The 24,206-nt window shown below is 39.3% G+C and overlaps 1 protein-coding gene across 1 annotated transcript in view; it reads left to right on the forward strand.

Moving 5' to 3' along the window:
- The window catches only part of dnah2 (dynein, axonemal, heavy chain 2), a 189,757-nt gene that overhangs the window by 26,804 nt on the left and 138,747 nt on the right, over positions 1-24,206 (forward strand). Inside the window, exons 10-16 of the mRNA XM_067400458.1 lie at positions 10,518-10,605; positions 11,073-11,275; positions 13,858-13,987; positions 14,619-14,798; positions 19,148-19,362; positions 20,814-20,960; positions 22,483-22,639. Coding sequence (XP_067256559.1) covers positions 10,518-10,605; positions 11,073-11,275; positions 13,858-13,987; positions 14,619-14,798; positions 19,148-19,362; positions 20,814-20,960; positions 22,483-22,639 — 1,120 coding nt within the window. The remainder of the gene's footprint in view (positions 1-10,517; positions 10,606-11,072; positions 11,276-13,857; positions 13,988-14,618; positions 14,799-19,147; positions 19,363-20,813; positions 20,961-22,482; positions 22,640-24,206) is intronic.

Consider the following 24,206-nt stretch of genomic DNA (forward strand, 5'->3'; position numbering starts at 1 on the left):
GAGCTGTCATACTGAACAATTTAAAACCATATTGGACAATTTTAAACCATGTAAATAAAGGAAACAAACTGAGCAGAACTTGATAGAGTTAAGTAATTTAGTCTAAATTTAAATATATATTCTAATAATAATAATATGGTAAATTAAGTCATGGCAACTTGACATTTTAATTTTAATGATTCATTTACTTAAAATAATTAAGTAGGCTAAAAAGCCATGCAAATTCTTATCTATGTGAAATTAATAGATATAGTGAAAGTCAATGGGATCCAAAACAACACTGATCCCAATTGACTTTCATTGTATAGACACATTTTTATTTTTGCATAATTTTTTTAATGGAATTGTTTAATTTATCATGCTTTTAACAATTGTTGATGATTTCAAACAATATGCACACTCATTTTCATGACAACATTGCAAAGTTTTAAGAGGATATAATCTCACATTTGATGGAGTGTGTTTGTCAAAATGGAGGTATTTGTCAAAATAAGATACTCAGATTTGTGCTTCTGTGCTATAGAGTCTGTTATTTAGTATATTGATATTTGGAAGAAAGAAAATGACCACTTCAGAGATAACATCTGCAGTTTTTCTCCAGTCAGGGTGCTATGTTTACTGATTTGACCAGAGCATCAGGAATCCTGTACATTTGAGAGCTTGTGAATAGAATTGTTAGAGAAGAGCATGCAAGCATTGTTATTATGAGGCATTTGTTGTTGCAGTACCATTAATGGCCTGGCAGCTGCAGTAATAATAGCCCGCACTCCTGCGGCCTGAGCCGATGGCAGCACTTGAAGTGTATCGATTGCTGCACTAGTAAATTCAATACAGCGCTGCAACTAAAAACTTAAGGCACGGCAGGCCTCAGAGGTAGGATTTGATTGTCCCTGCTTTACGATGTATTGAGTGCGAGAGTGAATGCCCTGTGTTAAAGCAGACAGCGTTATAAATGAGCAATGTTAAAGCTAGATCCAGATGCTTGAGGTTTGGTGTTAAGCAAACCAAGACCTCTTTCTATTTTCAGTTTGAAGAGGGAGACCATTACGCACACACTCACAAATGTCTTAGTCCTTCAGAGTTCATTTCTGGGGCGACGTCTTGGGCTTTTAGATACCGTATTATACTGTTTGTAATGAACACGTCAGTTGTTGAATACTTGTGGAGTTCTTTTCACAGAAAGGAGGAGCAGAAAATCAGCAAGTGTCATTTGCACTATTGCTGCTCACATCATGTCAGATACTTTCAGAGAAATGATTGATCAAAGCCAGCCGTCAACTCTATCAGTCTGGACAGCCATGAATCAAAGGTCACCTGTGTTTTTCTCCAGAGCTATTTTACTTGCATCGTATGTATAAGTAGGGATCACTTAAGTTGGTTTGCTTAACTTCATGGTGTATAAGTTTATACTGTATATGTGTGTGTTGTGACTAGGGTGACCACCTGGCTATTGATCTGTTGCAGGACAGCAGATGTGATTTTGCGGGACAATGCGGGACACGTGTGAGACAGATAAATTTACAACTACTAGGCTATGTAAATAGTGATTTACATTTGTTGGCAAACTTGGTATATGCACCGACTGTTTCTGGCGTTGAGTGCTCACACTATAATGTTGTGCTTCTGGCAACATTACATCCTGGAGAGAAGACAATTCTAGATTCACGGCTGCACATGCAGGAGGACAACGCACATGTAATATCTGAGCGAGTGAGCGTGTGAGATTCCTGCTCACGCTTTTGATGCGCTCTCGTGATACAATAATGTGCTCTCGACATTTATCATTATAATAATGCCATCGAACCCGCATTAAATTAACTATTAACGTGAGAAGAAAGTTGTGGCTGGAAGTCGCAATCAGTTTTTTTATTTGGTTAAAACGAATGGAGAATATCTAATGTTTTTCCGTATAGGTGCTCAACCATTTCCGTGGGTAGCGCTTGAGCATCCACAGGATCGGCGCATGTTCGTTGGAAATATTTAACATCAGGATAGATGATTACTTGTTTTAAATCATCAGTTTGGGCAGCTTTGAGCAGATCTTGAGGTCCTTATCCAGTATGTGACATGAAATTCCTACTGGTGTAGTAACCGACTTAATCCACTCAGTTGTCTTCAGCGGGAAAACCTCTTGCGTTTGTTAGTTATTTCCACAGCTAGAATATGACTATGGTATTGTTATGGTATTGTAATTTCAGGGATGAAAAACAATTATAATACACGGGACAAAGTTCCTAATTTTGGGACTGTCCCGCAAAATGCGGGACGTGTGGTCACCCTAGTTGTGACACATGATTAATGTGGGGTTAGCTGCAGCATGCCCTTTATCCTCTTTCCTCCTGGTGGCCTCTCTTTTTCTCTTTTGCTTTCTTGCTCTCACTTTATCATTCAATCTCTTTTTACATTTTTTTCTGCACCTCTTTTTTCCTTTTCAAAAACCACGAATGAGATCTCTGTAATGTCTCTTTGTTGTTTCTGGGCAGTAATGAGATATAATGGAGAGCAAATGGAGTCTTTACTCAAGTAGTAATCTAACATGTTTCCAAGTTTCAGATGAGAGCTGTACTCAGATTTTCCAAGATACTAAAATCTCCAATCAAAATTCAAAGGCTATGTTTTTTTGACCTCATAATTTTAAATCAAACCCCAACCCTTTCTTACAACAAGCTCACATTCAGATCTGCCTCTGTCCAGTCAAAAACTGGTGGTCCTTCTTTCTTTTTTCTTTTTCGATAATCCTTTTCACTCGGATGTTCATCACAATAAGGAAGAAAAGATCTGTCACTACTTCCATTGTATAGCCATTTTAACATTTGGCAGTTCGATCAAATAAGTCAAGTAAGAGACGGAAGTCAAGTGCTTTGCATTGTAGTATGCAATATTCTATATCTTTCTCTGTTATTATACAGTTCATTTTGGTAAATGTAGTAGGTCATCTGGTTATTCTGTGAATAAAGAAAAGAAAACGTTGAGACAACCTGAGGTAACGTCGATAATGAAATGAAACATAATTGAGAACTTCAATTAAGTTTTGTGAGCTATGAAAGAGCATTAAAATTTTCGTTTCTCGTTTCATTCTTACTCATCCTTTCTTTAAGTGTTCTTTTTCTCCAGTGTTCCTCTATCTTTCCCCTTCACTCCTGTTCCCTCTTTTCAATTCTTTTTCCTTATTTTTATTGAATTTCGAGTCAATCATGTCAGATTTTCCAGACAATGACTTTAAAGGTTGCTCAGTAAAGAGTAGTGCACCCTGTCCCTATATAAATCATAACCTTTGTGGTCAGCCTGGTTATTCTTCTGTGTAATGACTGAGCTTGAATCCTTTCAGGCTTTCTGAAACATAGATGACCTCATAAAATATCTGTCATGTTTGGAATAATCGCCATGGTACCACCACTGGTGCTAACTGCTCAGGGAGTCGTGTTTTGAAAGAAAGATATGCAGATTGTGTTTGTATGTGTTTAAATGCACAGAAACATGTGTGTGTGTACCTGGTATTCCTTACATTATGGGGGCCAAATATCCCTACAAGGGTAGTAATTTAAGTAAAGGGTAGACATTTTTTTTGGTCCCCATGACGAAAAAAGCTCATAAATCATACGAAATTAAGTTTTTTGAACATGTAAAACATGTAGAAAGTTTGGGTTTGGGGGATAGAATATACAGTTTATACAGTATAAAAATAAGTCGCCATAAATCATGGAAACGTCTAGGTTACTATTGTAACCCCCATTCCCTGAAGGAGGGAACGGAGACGTTACGTCGATACTGACGTAATGGGGTCTCGCTTGGGAGCCCAATCACCTCCAAGGGAAACAAAACACGCCAATGGGAATTGGCCAGTGAGATTTACATGCCGGGCCCCTCCCCCGGCATCCAGGTATAAATAGGGCCGGCATTACTCACTTCATTCATATTTTTGCTGAGGAGCCGAGCCAGGGCACCCGGCCATTCATCGGTGATTCAGGGCTATGGCAGGGGGACGTAACGTCTAGTAACCTAGACGTTCCCATTCAGTCAGTCACGTTCAACGTTACGTCGTTCCTTACCTTTCGTTTTTCAGCCTTGACCAAAATGCCAGGAAAGCGTTCCCTGAGGAGGGGAAAGCTACGGAGACCACACCCTGCCCGAAGGGAGGTAATGTGTGGAAAACACGTATGGACTGGTCTGAGGACAGTAGCGCATATGGAAGATCTCTGATGTAGGTCCTACCTCTCTGGAGGAATATACTAGCAATCAGAGATAGGGCAGAGCAAAGCTGGCCAGGGAAAGACACGGGTTTACCATCAGGGAAACCGTACCGTGGACAAACACATATGGGTTTACCTGCGGGGAATCACCGCATATGGGCATCTAGCCCAGTACAAGGGCAGAATAATCGGGCATACACACGAGTACTGGACCTAGCGCCGGAAGCCTCCGCCGCGTCTGGCTGCTGCATGATGCAGGAGGAACTCCACAGGGTTCACCGTTATGGGGAATTGAACTGAGGAGCGGAGAAAGTGCTCGCATTCCCTCTCCCGAGGGAAATGGCACCACAAGTGAACACCTGTGGCTATCTACGAGTAGACAGCACAGGGGTGGACACCGGTTCAACTCGGAGATCATAGTATCTTGCGAATGTACTTGGTGTCGCCCAGCCCGCAGCTCTGCAGATGTCTGCCACAGAGGTTCCGTTCATCAATGCCCAGGAAGAAGCAACATCCCGAGTGGAGTGAGCTCTCAACCCGAGGGGGCACGGCTCGCCTTGCGATTGGTACGCGATGGTATGCGATGGCATCCACTGTCCAGTGGGCCAACCTCTGTTTGGAGACAGCCTTTCCCTTCTGCTGACCTCCAAAACAGACAAAGAGCTGCTCAGAGCTTCTGAAGCTCCGCGTGCGGTCCACATAAATGCGCAGAGCATGAACGGGACACAGCAATGCAAGGGCTGGGTCTGCCTCCTCTGGAGGCAGCACATGCAAGTTCACCACGTGGTACCAGAGGGAGTGGTGGGAACTTTGGGCACATATCCAAACCGGGGTCTCAGGACAACCTGAGAGTAGTCCGGCTCAAATTCCAGGCATGAATCGCTGACCGAAAATGCTGCAGGTCCCCAATCCTCTTGAAGGAGGCAAGCACGGTCAGGAGCACTGTCTTCAAGAGAGATGTTTCAGCTCGACTGACTCAAGAGGCTCGAAGGGAGCTCTCCGCAGGCCCGAGAGGGCGACAGAGAGGTCCCAAGAGGGAATGAGGCGAGGCCTAGGGAGAGTTAACCTCCTGGCGCCTCTGAGGAACCTGATGATCAGGTCATGCTTTCCTAGTGACTTGCCATCGAGCACATGGCGCTGTGATGGCAGCCACATAGACCTTCAGGGTGGAAGGGGACAGCCTCCGTTCCAAACCCTCTTGAAGGAGCAACAAGGAGGCGATCCAACCAGCAGCACTGTGAGGCTTAACAGCTGGAGCTGCCATCACCTCACAGGCACTGGATGTGAGACATAGGTGATTCCACTAGGTGGCAGCACTCTGAGGGCATAATGCACCACAGTTGCACAGTCCACCTGAGGAACCCCCATGAGCGCCCTGACCGCCCCAAAAACGAGGGTAGTGAGAGAGGAAAAACTTTGAACAGATTCAGTTCAGAACGAGTCTGAGTGTGCGGTGGTCCGGGAAAGCATGGCTGTCAACTCTGAATCCGATTTATCACAAGCAAAACACCGCTGAAGCGGGAAGCTCAGCTTCATCTTCCTCTCCAGAGAACGACAGCCCTCTCACCGATGCAGTATCGACATCTGATCCTCATCCGAAGCGCCAATGACGCGCTGGGTTGCCATGACAACACGCGCTGTCAGCAGGCAGCTCACCGGCTGAGGAGCGGGTGATCCGAGGGGGTTTTCCCGGCGGAGAGCTCTCGCTATAACCCTCGGTCTCCCAAAGTGTTGAACAGACCCGTGGCTGTGCTTTTACACACAAGCGGCGGCTGGGCAACAACAAAGGGGACTCAAACCTTTAAGAGAAAGGAGAGTCACGACCTGCGTGTCAACGTGATCACATTCCCTCGAGAACATGAATCACCCACGAACGCTGCATTCACATGCTGGGCATGTGATACAGCGATCGTGGCCGTCAGATGAAACCAGGGAACGGCCACATCCAGGAATGCCGCTCTTTTAGGGAAATATTCACAGCAGAAGCGCCTATGGGTGAATGCTGCCCTGTGTAACCGCAAGCTGGATGCAAACACCGTTGGAATGCGCCATCACACCTGCCGAGAGATTCCTCTATGAGCTGCAAGCAAAATAGCAATTAAAATTGCTGTTTTCGGAGTGTTCTCCTGATAGCAATTAAAATTGCTGTTATTTGCTCAGAAATTTACTCTCAGTAGAGGTGAATTGGAAGAGCGATCGCTGTACAACCGCTCGGCCCTATTTATACCTGGATGCCGGGGGAGGGGCCCGGCATGTAAATCTCACTGGCCAATTCCCATTGGCGTTTTGTTTCCCTTGGAGGTGATTGGGCTCCCAAGCGAGACCTCATTACGTCAGTATCGACGTAACGTCGAACTTGACTGACTGAATGGGAACCAATGTGTGTGTGTGTGTGTATACATGCAATATGAGGACCTATTTCATGAGTCCTCATATTTAAAATAGCTTTAAAAACATACTAAACAATGTTTTATTAAAAATGTAAAAATGCAGAATGTTTTCTGTGATGGGTAGGTTTAGGAGTAGGGGTAGTGTAGGAGGAGGATAGAATGTACAGTTTGTACAGTATAAAAACCATTACGTCTATGGAATGTCCTCACTTTGATAGCAAAACAAACCTGTGTGTGTGTGTGTGTGTGTGTGTGAGAGTGAGAGAGACTGATGACTCTAACACCAAATGTTCATTACACATTTAATTTAAAAGACTGAATTTTTAATTATTTTTTATCATATACTAACTAGACTGACTATTTTTGTCATTTGTCTACCGTTCTTTTTGAGAATTAACAAGTTTATTTGACGTTTTATTAAAAATATTTGCTTTCCCTTGTGGTGATCAGTGTTTCCTTTAGTTGGGCAGTTTAACTTTGTTACAAAAACCACAAACTGACACAAAAAGCAGTGTTTATTAAAACAGATAATTCATTGCAAAAGAAACCATGAACAGAATCGATCAGATAAAAAAGTTTTAATAATCTTAAAGAAAAATTATTGATTAATCTCATAACTGATCAAAAGTAGTTATTTGATATTAAATTTTACTTAAATTTTACTCATTTTAAATAGTTGACTTTTAAGGAATTAATTTGATTAATTCTAACTCAATTCTTATTTATTGAATTTTATTAGTATTGCTTGTAATCTGTTGCCTCAGTTTTATTCAGTAGATATAACATGTTACTTTTTGATTCTGTATTGTTTTATAGTGTTAAAAAAATTGCCACTGACATCACAGCTATGATGAAATCTTAGCTACCAGTGAGAGTGTTTTCATCCATGTTTACTTAACAGCCTAGAGATAGCATATTACTTTGAATTCATAGACATAAAAAATTCAGACAGCAGTAGAAAAATATTGGACATCCAAAAATAATTTTATGTAACTCCAAAGTCAGTTTTTTGAAAATTCACAGTGAAATGGTCACTTTTTTTCTCAGGCTGAGAGGGAGCTTTGCTAAGCATGGTCTGAATAAGAGTCATTTTATTGGTTATTTTAAAGTAAATTAAATTGCCCCCCTTACAGTTACCTCCAATTATCTACTGTTTTGTCTAGTTAGGACCAATACACTTGTAGGAAACGCTGGTCTCATTTTAATAAATATTTTGTCTGTTTAGGTGAATATGCTGGTAGTTTGCACCATTGATTTCACTCATTTATTTTTAACTTCTTAGCCTGATCCACTCGCTCACATTTTCTGTTTAAGTCAACATCTCTAACCTTGCTAGATGTTGTAATAACATTTTATCATGGTTCATGGCATGCAGTAACTCGTTCAAAGGGATGTGACCCTGGAGCCAGAGAGCGTGTAAGAGAATAAACATAACGATAGCTTATCGTCTATAATCTGTGTTACTGCCTATGTCTGACATTCACCTCTTTGTCCTCCTGTGTGTTTAGACAGTGCATTCATCACTATGGGCCCAATGACGACCTTCTCTGAGACCTACACCACTGGATCATGTCTATCTCATAATCACTTACTCTCTTTCTTTCTCTCTCTCTCTCTCTTTCTCTTTTTCCCAGAACAACCGTGTTCATTTCTTTTTGTCTATTATCCTTCCTCCCAATCCCTTTTAGTTGTACAAAAGTTGTCCTCCCTCACCCCTCTTCCTTTCTTTCTTTTGCATGACAGCCATTTACTGGAGCATTATTACTCCCCGTATAAGCCCTGCTTTAATTAGACACCAATTTGGACGGATTTATGCTTTTTCACATGCCAAAACATTCATATTGGCTGTTTATCCCCGTGGTTAAAGGGCATAGCTGTCAAACTGACCACAATTCATGCCGATATTAAGTGTTTTGCAGTGAAAACTGGTGTAGCTCTGTTCCCTCTGAAATAACATAGGCTAACTGGTGATTAAGGATTAGAAGACGAAGTGGAGATGCCCATGCCGGGCGGTCCTGTAAATGATTCAGGAGAACTGATTGCTGTGCGTGGCTCACCGTCATTTCGATGTGTTTTTGAATCTCAGTCATTAAAGCTCGGCCCGCATTTCAATTTAAGCTCTCATCCTCCGCTCTGACGACTATGATCTCCGTGCAAGACGAAAATCGTAATTTAGTCGTTGCGGCAGGCAGCGGTTACTTTTCTCTTTAATAATACATATTATACTTTTTATGAGATTTCTTTGCATAAATAAAATTAGTATGAAAGATGAAAAGGAAATTTGAGTTTCACGCATGGAGACCTTCCTAGAACTTATGCGGTGGCCTGGTATTACCCCACGCATACTGTTATAGGGGCTGTACATGAATGAAATCCCAAACCGCTAGAAAACGGATTGCTCCTAATGATTAAAGTCCCAGTGCGTCTTGATATCAGCTTTGAACTGAGGTATTGTTGTAGTTAAGAACACCAAAATGAGACCAAGTCAAGACCAAGACCAGTGTGTGTTGAGACCAAGGCTTTGAGGGGTTGAGACCAAGACAAGCGCGAGACCGAATGCAATTAGAATAAGACACTATATAGAGCTGTTACCAATCAAATGAAATCTCTAAAAACATAATTTTATATTTGCACTGCAGAGGTGGCACAGAAGTTGCATCTAAATTGGTACAATTACAACTGCATAAATAATGTTGAGATTGTTGTTTTAAAAATTAAATGTTTTTATTGAACAATACCATTTTTACAATAGTGGTCATATTTGTAAAAACAGCTCTCTTGTTCTTGTGATATTCCTTAATTACATCTAATGTTAAATTATAAAAAATCAATAGACACCAATTTGGACGGATTTATGCTTTTTCACATGCCAAAACATTCATATTGGCTGTTTATCCCCCTGGTTAAAGGTCAAAGCTGTCAAACTGACCACAATTCATGGCGATATTAAGTGTTTTGCAGTGAACTCAGCAGCCTGGCGTAGCTCCGTTCCCTCCAAAATAACATGGGCTAAGGATTAGAAGACGAAGTGGAGATGCCCATGCTGGGTGTTCCTGTAAATGATTCAAGAGAACTGATTGGTGGTGTGCTCACCGTCATTTCAATGCGTTCTTGAATCTCAGTCATTAAAGCTCGGCCCGCATTTCAGTTTAAACTCTCATCCTTGCAGCTCAATGCTCCAGTCAAGTAAAGTCACATCACGTTTATTTATATATATATAGCACTTTATATAATAGATTGCTTTAAACCAAACAGTAGTTTGAAGGTGTTTACCAGCCGGAGTTTGCTTTGGCATGCATTTTCAACTTTATTTTGGCCTGATTTTGTTCAAAGTGACATTCACACCAGTTTGTACTTCGATTTCGCTTGAGGTACTGTATATCTAGGCCTTCAGAACGAGGCCACAGATTTGGTCTCTCCCTTTGACTAAATCACTCACTTTACATGTACTATCACGTCTATCCGCTAACAGAGTCATCCTGCTGAAGTCTCACTCTCCTTTCCTGTATATCTCTCACACACTCCCTCTCTTTTCCCCTCCCCTTGACCCTGGCTTCCTCTCTGTCCCGCTAAAGGTGTTTGTCTGCGAGTGGCGGTGAGGATTACCTTTCCATCAGTAGAAGAATGAGGTGTGAAAAGCAATCTGAGGAACGCCAGGCTGGCTGATATGGAACTTTGGCGGATGCAATTATGCCTATGACAGATCATTTCTGACCTGATCCCTCGCTGCTCTGGATGGCAGCCAGCCACCGCCGTTGTTTTGTTTTGCTTGTGCGCCGTGTGAAATGTGAAAACCTTTAGCAAGGGAGTAGTGACACAGCAGACTTATCCATTTTTCTCTGCTCTCCCTTACAGTCCTGCTCTTTAAGAACAAAAATGATGGTGAAGAAGATGTATGAACTTTTCTTAAGCGCTCTCTTTTCTACTCTCTTTTTAGATACTCTTCCCAAGGATGGTCGCTCAACCAGATTAGCATATTTTCTCTGGTGGATAGCTTTGTGCAAAGATGCAAAGATCTAATAGAGGTGAGAAAACACTTACATAATCATACAAACAAACAAATTTTTTACACCTTACTTTTTTCAAACGCACATCTGAAGAATATGCTCTCAGATTTCTCAGTAATTCACATCTGTGTGTGTCTTTATTGCTGAGATCTCTATTATATATAACTTGTAATTTTTATATATATTCATGCACTTTTCTGTTGTGTGCTCCTACTGGTTCCACATACTACTGGCTTTTTAAACGAATAGGGCAGAAAATAGTGCCTCCTTTGCTCTTTCAAAAAATGGTTAGTGAAAAAAGAAATTGTCATTTATCAACCAATGGAGGTCAAACTAAATTTTGAGCTATTTTGGGTTTCAATAATTATTTTAATTAAATAGACATTATCATTATGGAAAAAGCAGTATATTTAATATCTGTTTGATTGTAATTTTTGCACTTTTAATAGACATTTAATTCATATGTTTCTTTCTCTTTCTTTCAGGTGTGTGAATGCCAGCAGCAGTTTGCTCGCTACGAAGATGGTGAACAGGTGCCATTGCCGTGCTTTGCAGGACGTCAGGGTTCAGAGGTCACTCAGAGACTGCTGTACATAGAGGCAACCTTTGACAACAGCCTGCAGGCCCTGAAGTCTGTTAAGGACATCCTGGATGTCAGAAACCCCTCTTGGCATGAGGGCTACCGCAGGTGCAGTGTGTTTGTAAACTGATTAAGGCACAGAGAGAACGAGAGGTTCTGTGAAAAAGCTGGCTTTGAGCTACAGTCTGTCCATATGGGCAACACGATGTCTACACTAGAAGCGACCAATGTCGCATCTGCTCGAAGCTGCACATCACCTCTGATTGTTTGCTATCGTTACTCTGATTGCCCCCTTCATTATAAATAGACGCTGAAGCTGCATGGCTAAAATTGGTAATTTGTTCACACGTTTCCTGTTTTTTACATGGTGAATGGCACATAGTAGGGATATGGAACGATTCAGACAATGTAAATATGCTTTCCACTGGGGCCAATAAGGTCTGTCTTCACGTTAGTGTCACGCGAACTGCCACAGCGTGCACACAAGCCTGCCCCAGTCCAGAGACACCATAGCACTGAGAGGATCATGTGCGAGTCAGCGCAGACCACAAAACGTATCGGACCAATTTGAATTCTGCACAGATTGTGATATTTTTTAAGCGATATGAAGGAGATTAGGAGGAAACTGAGGCTATACCTAATTCATCGGCTCTGGCCGAACTGTGAAATAAATGAAACGCTATTGGCTATTTTAAAAAAGGGAGAAGCTCTTTGAAATGTCCCTCCCTGTCTTCCTGTTTCAGTGGAAATTGTGTCCACACATTGAATAATGCTGTGCATTTCAAGGCACTTCAGTGGGCCTTTAAATTGAAAATACATTCCATTAATAATAAAATCATACTTACATTTTCATCAAATCAAACATTGGTATAAAAATAAATTTCGCATGTGCAATTTTAGAGTAACAAAATAATTTAATAACATAAATTGGCATAGTTTTAATTTATACATTAAGTAATATTAAATACACTACCATTCAAAAGTTTGGAGTTGTAAGATTTTGTTTTTGAAAGTTGTGTTTTTGTCTTTTATGCTCACCAAGGTTGCATTTATTGATAAAAAAATACAGTGAAAACAGTAATATTGTGAAATACTATAAGAATTTAAAGTAACAGTTCTGTGTTTCATGATCCTTCAGAAATCATTCTAATATGTTAATTTGCTGCATTTAGAATAAATAGTTCAACCATCAAATTCTTCCAAGCAGCTAATTGGTTCTCTTAAACCCGAACGCTTTGGCCAATCAATCTGTTTATTTCTATCTACATAACATATATATATCACAGTCCCAAATCGGCTCATCTCAGTGCAGTGTGCCATGGGAATTTTCCTAGCCCTCCACCTTCCCAGAACCACCTGCCTAGATCTGCTACAGGGTTCTCCCTTCTTTCCTTGCAGCAGCTTGCATTATGTTCACCATATTTATGCGCATGTTTCGGCAGTAGCCTTCATTCATGCAGCAACGTAGCCGATGTAGTCCACCAAGACATTCCATTCTTAAAAATAAATGCTGTTTAAATCTATTCTGAGAGTATCATGATTGATTTTTAAACAATATATATATATATATATATATATATATATATATATATATATATATATATATATATATATATATATATATATATATATATATATATATATAATATAAAACTCATATGGACAAGAAAAATAAAGCAGCTTGAGTTACTGTGCAGAGCGGCAAAATTAGAAAAAGGGTTTTTGTAAAAATGAATGTGCTGCATCTGGCCCTTGCAGTTTAGGCGGCTTCATTACTATAATGGGAGAGATCTAATTTTGTCGTGTAGTGACACTCTAAATGTGTAAGATTGTGTGACGGTCTTTCTGTCAAGCTGTCTTTGAGGCAGTCAGTCCGTCTGGTTCTCATGTATATTTATGAATGTTTGTCATTCTCTGCTGCTTATTGGCCTGCTGGCCTGTTGGGGATTTCCATACATCCTGTATTAGCATATCTCCATAAATATGCATATAACGACCTGCATATTTGGATCATATAGATATTTTTCATGAATATTCTGCCTAAATGTATGTATGCAGCAGGGAGAGGATCACTTTGCCTGCTGCGAATGAGCCCAGCGTGCCCCTATTGTCATTCACAACTGTTTGTGGCAGCAGGCAGTTTGGCTGCTTATCTGAATACCATCATGACCGTGTGTGACGGAACCTGGTCTGCCCATCAACCTCTAGAGACCATTATCCCCCCATCACCCCGCCCCAGGCACTGTCGGACCTTGGGAAAGGGAGCAGTTCGTGAGCAAGTGTGTGCATCTGATGGCCATGATGGATTGGGGCCGAGGCGGGTCATAGGGTTAGGATGTTGTTGCCAAGACAAACAGCTGTGCTTGTGTCTGGGGCAGGTGTTTCATAGTGTCTCAGCATATTGAGAGCACCCAAATCAATACCAGCCTCCATTTATGGCCGAAAGTGTGTGTGCGCTGGACTCTGCCTTTGAATAGAGGGCACTGATTTGTGTTTGGAACATGCTGTACAGTTCTGCCTATTTCTTTGTTGTTTTGTCTCTTGTTTATCTGTGTGTGTGTGTGTGTGTGTGTGTGTGTGTGTGTGTGTGTGTGTGTGTGTGTGTGTGTGTGTGTGTGTGTGTGTGTGTGTGTGTGTGTGTGTGTGTGTGTGTGTGTGTGTGTGTGTGTGTGTGTGTGTGTGTGTTATAGCTTCTGTGCTAAAGTGAAAGATCTGGAGGTGATGATGCAGAATTTGATCACTTCGACCTTCGAGACGGTGAACAGTGTGGAGGAAGGAGTACAGCTGCTTGACGTGTTTCAGCACCTGTCTGGAAGAGAGGTCTTTCTCACACACATTTAGCCTTCAATTCACACACACTTTATTACATCCTTTAAAACCTTGCGCACTGTCAGAGCGCAACTTTTCTCAGCAAATACAGTGAATACAAATGACTCCAGCAGAACAGACCACACACATACTTTGGATGTCACTTCCTTTTCACTCTCATTTACTGAAAAGTTCAGTAGCAAGACCTTACATACATATATAAGCCTTCTGCTCTCTCACTTGTGTCACCTGTCTTTTTACTTAATGTCTTTAAGATGTTTACCTCATTAATCACCTTCATCTCTCCTGACTTTTGTCTTCGCCTTCAATCTTTTTTCTTCTCCTTATCCGTTTCATTCTGTCATTCAGCTTTTCACTTTCATTATTGCCTTAGAGCATTAGAACAAATAATAAAAAAAGTCTAAAACAAAAAGGTGCCACTGAAGGTAAAGTAAAAGTAAATCATAAAATAAAAAGATGTTATAAAGTTGTAACAAAATATTCTATTGCATAAGAGAAACAGGCATCTAGTTAACAATGATCATAGCAGTGCAATAAGCAAATTACAGGTGGCTGTGTATTACAGTAATTTTACTACTGTTTACCATATTTCCTGAGTGTTTCTCTTTTATATCTCTCTCAGGCAATCAAGCGGACCATTGACAGAAAGACTGTGGATGTATATGCTCTGCTCAGTGCTGGGTTGAATGATGTCACTTTGGTGATTTGGGCATCATCTCTCACTCCTGCTCATATGCCTCAACACGCAGGACAGGTCCACATGACCCGAGCACTCCGCTCACGGATAGAAAGACCTATGGAGGTGAGATTCTGTGTGTGTGTTAGTTAGAAAGAGACGATGTGGTTCAAACATTCAAAAAAGCCATATTGGCGGGGGGGCCGTTTCTGTGATTGACACCTCATAGGAGGGCCATATTAGCATTCAAGCGCAAGAAAGCGCAACATTTCAGAAAATGTACTTTCCTTTGCATTATTTCTCATTTACTTCAAAATTCATTAGGCCTACTAAAATATTTGTATACCTATACTATAAATATTTTATTTACCATACTAAATGTAAACAGCAGTGTCTCTCTCATTGTTACAGAGTGTAATATAATTATATAATATTATTACTAATATAATGCTACTAATTTACTAATATAATACTAATATAATACTATTAATTGCAATAGTCTGGTGCAACTTCTCACATCCAACAAGGTGCATGGAATAAAAAAAAATTGTAATTTAGGAACAAAACCAGCAACACTTGTGGCGTGGAGTGGTCAGAAATAACAAAAAACTTTAGCTATATATTTCAACTTTATTTTGCCAAAAAATAAAAATCTCTCATTGTTACATACATTATTAGTTTTTAACATTTAGTGGAAGTATTTTCCCATACTTTATGTTAGCTTAAATAACATTAAAATCTTGCACTGAACAACACTGTACTGAACAAATACAATCCCTGAATACATCTGTACACTCTTCGGTTTCCTGACAGACACCTTGCAGCGCTTGCGCTCACACAGCTGAGACACGTTTGTCCAAGATGCCGTTTGAGCATCGGTAACGTTTAATGGTTGCAACTGATGTGTTTCGGTGGTTTAAATCGACGCGTGTGACTTAAAGTCAAGTGCTTTTACTGTAATTTAGGCAAGTGCGCTCGTAATAGAAGCAACGCGGTTGAGAGCTCATGGTTGCATAGCAACGACAGACGCCACTGGAGCGAAAGCGCATTGGAAAGAAGGAGAATGCGGCGCGGCTGCTTATGTGACGTGATATGTGAATGATCCTTAGAACGGCGACTTTTTCTTTGCATATCAGACAGGTAGCAACTAGAGAATAATACTAATAATAATTTTAGCGGGCCGGGTTATGTTTTATTTTTTAGTTCAATTGCGGGCCGGGTGGAGGGGGAGGGCGGGCCGTGAATGGCCCGCGGGCCGGCAGTTTGAGACCACTGAACTATAGGATCAGGTTGGGAATCATAAACTTTTTTTTTTAAATTCTGAACTTGGGTTTTTAAAAAACCCAATATGGAACTTACGGATTTACATTATATTACATTATATTTTTATATTTTTAATTTTAATTTTAAAGTTTTAGTAATTTTTATGTTTTTGTCATTTAAATTACTTTTTACTTTTATACTTGTTTTTTTTTTTTTTTTTGTATTTCCATGCAACTTGATTTTTTTAATTTCAGTTTTATTTTGATTAGTAATTTTAGTACTTCAGCGTAAATTCTTTTATTTACATCAGTTACCGATTAGACTAATTCACTAATGAATGAGTCTTATAAGCTGATTCTTTTTAATGAACAGGTCAAAACAACTCCCAAATAAGCCTCATCCATCTAAAATGACTCCCTCATTTATTTTGTTTGTATTTTACCTAAAATAAACCAAACACTTAAAGGTAGGGTAGGTCATTTTCGGAGAGGCTAGCAAGATCCCACTCTCCCTTCCGAGCGTCTCCAAAGCCACGCCTCTTCCAAAAACGTATAGCAAGGAGCAAACAAAAGCATCACGAGAGACGATGTTAAACTACTTCGTGTCTCAAAGCACATAATATTACAATAATGAACGTAAACAACTTAAAGAGCACTGACCTGTACCACATTTCTGCAGCAAATTAATTTCCCTGTTGATAGTGTTGCCATTGAAAAGGATAAATTGTAGTCACGAACCACTCAGAATATAACGTCAATTCTCAATTCTCTCTTCCAAATTACGGTAGTTATGACGTGAACGCAGCATAAGCTTGTTGTTTTGGTTCAGGAGGAACTGTAAAACGTGGCTGCTATTTTGGTTGCCCGTGACTGGTGTCTGTCTTAACTGTGCATAGCATGAAACGCGCTGATGACGTATGATGTCTGCGTGAACAGGGTGTGCGAGGGTATGTAAAAACATGTTGACAGGCAGGTAGGACATCCTGTAGTATTCCTCAGACCAAGTGATGTGATTGGACGAACATTGTATGGTCCTATGCCTTTCACAGACGATGTAAATACTAGGGATGTGCAACAGCGATCCAGTACTCGAGTACTCAACCGTGACAGTGACGACCGATCATGTAAATGATGATGGATTTTTTTATTTGGCTCTGCTTGCCACAGCATGCGTCAAAAGACGTGAGAGAGAATGTCTGGCTTCACTTTGACAAGATAGATAAATACAGTTCAATGCAAGCTTTTATCTTGTGCTGAAAATATCCTTTAAATTATATTCATAATTAATTTAGCAATAATCATCAGTGATTTTCATACTGTAAAATAACATTTTACAAAAAAAATTGAATCCAAAATATTGCTGAAATATTAGAATAAATAAAAAAATGTACAATAGTGACACTAATGTAGCCTAATAGAACGTGAATTTGTTGTGCTTTCATTTTTCTTTGGCTTTTGTTTTTATGTTCTTTTTGTTATGTATCTGAGCTATCTGATTAATATCATCGGATGTGTCATAGAACGGGCTTCAGTTTATTGGCATAAAGTAAAACCTATCGATGATCAAAATGAAAAATTGCCCACCCCTAATAAATACATATACATACATTTAGACCACTTAACTTAGTGATTGCTATCGGGATGTGAAGAGATTTTCAACCAGCATAACAAAAAATGTGTTTGAAGCAAATCACCTACCGTGCCTTTATGGTTTTGTGGGATCAGTGTAATAGGTTATATGATATAATGTACAATGGTTAGGATTAATTATTTTGTGCTTCCTCAAAAATACTAAATACAAAAAAAAAAAGACAATAGAATTTCCTTTCTCAAGATATCAAACATACTGAAATCAAACTGACTTGAGTCCGCACCAAAAGCTCTCACAGTCAAATAAAAGTATCAAAGTTTCCCTAATGATGCTTCAACTAGAAGTGTGTTAGGAGACCACAAGGTGACTAATCAGTCCAATCCCAGCATGCACCAGGCCATCCCCTTTTTCCTCACCCTTTGTAGATAAACTCTATTGGGTTTTAAGGACAAATGAATCAGATTCTAAACCAAAACCTCCATCTGGCTGAATCTGGGAGGTGTCACAGGACAGCTTAACTCCATTGACGAGCTCTTTTCTGTGTTGACGAGTGTGTTGAGCTCAGAGCCTTGTGTCAGAGGCCAGCAAGGGGCCCCAGCAGAGGCCCTGGAGCCCGGCCAGGATCCAGCCACATAGGCCCTAATGCTATTAAAGCCAGCTGTGCCACCAAATACTCACTCTCCCTCATTCTTTTTGTCACTTTCCATTTCACACTCCCTTCTTCTCTATTTCTGTTTTTTCTTTCTTTCATTTTTCATCTCTCTCTTTTTCTTCAGTTTGCTTACAGAGTATATCAGCTCTCCATTGTGTTTAAATAAATTTTTCACTTTCTTTAAGAAGGCAATTAAAGGGCTAATTCATCCAAAAATAAAAAATGATTTACTCACCCTCAAGCCATCCTAGGTGTATATGACTATCTTCTTACACAATCGGAGATATATTTTAAAATGTCCTTAGTCCTCCAAGGTTTATAATGGTTGTGAATGGGGGCCATATTTTAAAACAAACAAACAAACAAAAAAATGCATCCATCCATGGCCAAAGTAATCCATACGGCTCCAGAGGGTTCATAAAGCCCTTTGGAAATGGAGGGATGCGTTTTTGTAAGAAAAATATCCATATTTTTAAATATATCTCTGATTGTGTAGTCATATACACCTAGGATGACTTGAGAGTGAGTAAATCATGGGATAATTTTCATTTTTGGGTGAACTATCCCTTTAAGAGCAGGCATAAGCTTTAATTGGACACAGATATGATTACATTGCATTTCCCCACAACTAATCCTGAAAAGACCCATGGAGAAACAAAAGGAAGGCTGAAACCAAAGCTTAATGAAGGTCTGATTGGGCATCATAAAATATGTTTACATATTTACTGCATACCTTATGAGATATTCCTAACATGAGCGATGTTTAGCCTTCGTTTGTTTTTATGTTTATCCTTCGTTTGTTTAGCTTACTTGTGCTCTAACGGTTGTTTTGATTGTTTGTGACCTTGCTTGTTTGAGTCAGTAAGATCTCAAGACGTTGTTTGTTTGTAAGTGATGAGATGTGTGCTCACAGAAGGCTCTGCGTTCTCTCTGAGCTCTTCCCATCTGCTTGTATACATGTGTTGTCTAGGTTCTCAGGCGCGCTCATTTCTTGCCTCACATCAGCAGTGGACAGGAAGTTCATGTGACTTATGCTAAGACGTGTCAGAGTCTGGATGAGAAGGTGAGGAGGATCTTCACAGGCTGGAGTCAGAGTCTGAACAGAGAGTGTCTGCGTAGTCTCGACCAGCCGCTCATGATCCGCTGTAAAGGGAAAGCAGGCCTGTTGGACATCAACTTTAACAAGTATGTGATTACACAAACACACACATATACAGGCCCTTCAGTACCTCTGAGCTCACTGTAATTGTCAGTATAATTAGGCATGCCTATGTTACTGACCTGGGATGATAATGTCCTTGGTTGAATGGCATATAATTCAGTGCACACTGTATACATTTTTGTTTTTCATATATGTATTTTTTATCAGAAAAGCATTTTTTTTTTATTGCCCTTTTTTTTTGTCCTTAATGGACAGAACAGTATAGAAATATCACACTAGCACATACACTTCAGTGATGAGGGAAAAATAATGTTAGTCCAATTGATCCCAATGGATTATATCCTATGCTTCACAGAATATTCTGTTAGGCTATGTCTACATTAATCCAGATACATTTTGTAATTGTCCACACTAGCATTTTCATTTGTTTTCCAAATGCTGCTCATCCATACTGAAACATCTGAAAATGCTTAAAGGGTTAGTTCATCCAAAAATGAAATTTCTGTCATTAATTACTCACCCTCATGTCGTCCCAAACATGTAAGAGCTTTGTTCATCTTAGGAACACAAATACACCCAAAATGTATATAAAAAATATATTTTAACAATGTCTTTAATGCCTTACTGGACCTCAAAAGGTGAATGACGTTGCTGCCTTTGTGTGGTTCAGAGACCCTAGGATTTCATCAAAAATATCTTAATTTGTGTTCCAAAGATGAATGAAGGTCTTACAAGTTTGGGACTACATGAGGGTGAGTACTTAATTACAGAAATTTCATTTTTGGGTGAACTGACCCTTTAAATCACCTTACTGCATATGCGTAAACAGAATAAAAGCTCATGAAATGATACCAAGAGAGCAGAAATAATAAAGTTTTTATAGTTGCTCATAGTTGCACCTAGGTCGCACGCAAAATCATATGGTCTAAAACAAAATTGCCATTATGTTTTGCCACAGGACAGCAACTGCGAGTAAACATTATGACATTTTTGCAAGAATGTAATAAAGATTCTACAAAGCAATATTTATTTTTAGCAACACTCTGAAATAGCAGGCTCAACAATGTCGGTATAACCATAGATATTATTGGTACAATGTGCATCACATGACTAAATGTGTCATAGTTTTCAAATACCTCCTTTTTCACAGTCCACACTACAACTCGAAAACGCCGTCTCAGTGTGGACAGAAGGCCAAAATAGGAGAGAAAAAGATGTGTTTTCAAACAAAAATGTATTAGTGTGGACAAGGCCTTAGACTTCAAGTTGAATATGTTATGAATGCTGTTTATTATCGTCTTTAAGCAACCCATTCAAACAATTTAAAATAATAAAGTTGTGCTAATCTTAAATCTTTCATGATCTGTAGTCATAATGCACATTACTAAAGATGTTTTATGCATGCTGAATATTGTACTGTAGTGTGAATACAAACAAACAGACTCATAATGTATTACTGTCTTTGTGTGTTAAGGAACCTATTGAAGATGTTTAATGAGATTCATTACTGGGACCGACTGCTTTTTGAGATCCCTCACTATGCCACAGAGGTGTATCAGCGCAGAGAGGAACTGCACAATCTGAGAGAGAATGTCCTCCTCGTTGTTAGAGACTATAACAGGTCAGTATGGCTGACACAGACCCACATACTTGCATACAAACTTGTGAGGACAATCCATAGATGTCTGTTGTTCTTAAAACATTCTTATATAATCATCATAATCATATTTTTTGGCACTTTTTACAAATCCAAAGTGCTTTTTATTTTATTTTATTATTTTTTAAATGATCTATTCAGATGCAATATATGTAGCGCTTATTGCTAGAAAATAACACGGTAACCCTTTACTTAAAGCTTTTATATGGAATGCATTATAAAAGTATTTTTAATGCATTAATTATGCCTTGTAATGCATCTTATAATTTGTAATAATGGTTATAATACATTGTTATACTTTTGTTATGCCTTTAGAAAGTATAATACAATAAAACACATGACAAACAACCAATTTCAGATGTAACAAGGAATTATAATGCATTTTAACTTTGGTAACAATTATTTATGAAAATATATAATGCATTATAATTCAAATTATAGTTTTTACAAGAATGTTACATTTATATCGATATTTTTTGGACCTTGCCACATCCTGACTTTATCACTTGCAAACACTTTGTGACATACATTTTAATTTAAATTTGGTCTATTTATAAACCTTTTTTATATTGAGAACAGACCTAACAAGTTGGGTGTAATATATTTGTGAGGAAATTATCTGTAATTTACTTCTCATTAGTATAGAAAAACAAGTGCACTTTCACACACAGATGCATACTTGCTGGTTTCATACATATTTAAACACTTGCACTTGTCAGGTAACTTCTCATCTGTAATACACTTTGATATTACTCTTCACCTCTTCAGCCTACACACACTTACGTTTCAGCACAAACTGAGTATTTACATTCCATCTGCCTCAATATACACATTTCCATTCAAGACTTTAGCACATCCAATCTGGAGAAAAGCACTTGAATTAAATGCGCACACACACACACACACACACACACACACACACACACACACACACACACACACACACACACACACACACACACACACACACACACACACACACACACACACACACACACACACACACACACACACACACACACACACACATACACAATTCCACTGAACAAAACAATTCACACTTATGTCTCTCATTCTGTAGTGAATAATAACCTCCTCCTCACTCACATAAGCCTCTCAGTGCATACACACACACATAAACATGCTCTTCAGACTGGAGGACTCATTGTAACTCTCAGAGGGACAGAGTGAGTCATCTCTGTCAGCATTGTTACCACATTAAATGCATTCTACACATGCCAGCTGGAAACAAACACTTAAACCCAGCACAAGCTAAACAGGCCACTTGCCCCAAATGGCAAAGCACATCCACTAAGACTTGTTAATCCATTTTTACCACCCTCTTGTTCTGTTATGCTTTTAAAATGGCCTTGCTTGTTTTTGAAAAATGCTGTAAAAGAAATTTGTCAATGGCTATGAGACCTTAAATGAAAATGGAGAACAGCAGTGAACTTAAACTTCCATGTTTGTGTTCACTCTAAATCAGAATCATTAAGGCTCTGAATGCAGATGAACTGGGTCTCTTTTCTGAGAGAATTCGGTTCTTGGATAAGAAAATACAACCAGGCCTGTCAAAACTGCACTGGTCCACAAAAGGAACAGCCAGCGTCTTTATCAATGACTGCAGAGTGCATGCCAACAAGGTCAGTCATTTCTGACACACACACACACACACACACACACACACACACACACACACACACACACACACACACACACACACACACACACACACACACACACACACACACACACACACACACACACACACACACACACAACAGAAAACTGTGGCCAGGTAGATAGTAGTGTGAAAATCTTGTGAAGAACCCTTGTATAGAACCCTTCATGGGTCCACTTTGATCCGAAAACACGAAGACCCATCTCCCACAGGTTTTATTTCAGTTATTAATGACACACAAATTTTTGGGAATACCAAAGGGCTCTGATGAGGCAGGGGATAAGACAGACAGCAGACAGCAAATGTTGCACTAGAATTAGTGGCCAGGTAACTGGACGTTTTTTTTATATATATATATTAAATAAGACCAGGAAGGCCAAATAGAAGCTAACTTATAAAGCAAGCTTCTACAGTGAGTGACGGATGTTTACAACTTTAACACTGAGAGTTGACAAGACTATGTTTAATATTGAGTTGTAGACTTTAAAAGAGTTTTCTCTCCTGCATGTTTGGACTTAGACTAACAGTTAAAGTTTTTCAGTCAAGGTACCCTTTGAAAATTTTTAATAATTTGTGGCACCATACACTATTGATTTAATATCAATATTCAATGGCATTTTCGATATCATGGGGAAGAACTGATGTAAATACTGTCATATACTGTCAACTTTTTAATATAAGTTATGGAATATAATATTCAACTTATTTTTAAGTCCATTTAATGTAATTTAAGTTGAACTGACTTAAATAGTCAAGCTGATTATAATTAAAAAGTTAAAGGGCACCTATTATGCAAAATTCACTTTTACATGGTGTTTGACCATAAATGTGTGTTGGCAGTGTGTGAGCAAAACCACCCTAGAATGAGAAAAATCCACCCAGTGGTTTTTTTACAATCTCAATAATTCATAAGCACTGTCTCAGAACGCCCTGTTCTAAGATTGCTCTCACTGTGACGTAGAATTGCGCTAAGCCCCACCCACGTGGTTTGATTGACAATCTGGTTTTGGCATAGACCCCGCCGTCGGTGATCTACCATCCTCCATTGTTTCAACGACAGCCGGTAATGTCTCCTAAGAAACATAAGTGTTCTGTTGTGGGATGTAATAATGAACATAGTAGTTTTCACTCACTTCCGACATCAGAGCCACTGAAAACGCAGTGGATGGATTTTATTTATGAAGGAAAGGCGCCACTCAAAATTCCAAAATACGTTTATGTTTGCGCGAATAATTTTTTGACTGACTGTTTTGAGAACGAGGGTCAATTCAAAGCAGGTCTTGCTTCAAAGTTAATCCTCAAGTGTGGATCGTTGCCTACTGTTCGCGATACAACGTCACCTCCAGAAGAAGTAAGTTGTATTTAATGTTTTTTGAGCAAATAGTCATTTCAGTCGATGTCAGCCAATTCAATAACAAATGCGTCTAAAGTTGTTGTCGTCATCGTAGAATGTCTGTGTATATAATTTAAACCTTGTTTGTATAGTGTGTATCTAACGTACTTAGCAAACGTTATCACAGTATTTGTGT

Source organism: Chanodichthys erythropterus, chromosome 11, assembly GCF_024489055.1.
Source record: "Chanodichthys erythropterus isolate Z2021 chromosome 11, ASM2448905v1, whole genome shotgun sequence".
NCBI classification, from domain to species: domain Eukaryota; kingdom Metazoa; phylum Chordata; class Actinopteri; order Cypriniformes; family Xenocyprididae; genus Chanodichthys; species Chanodichthys erythropterus.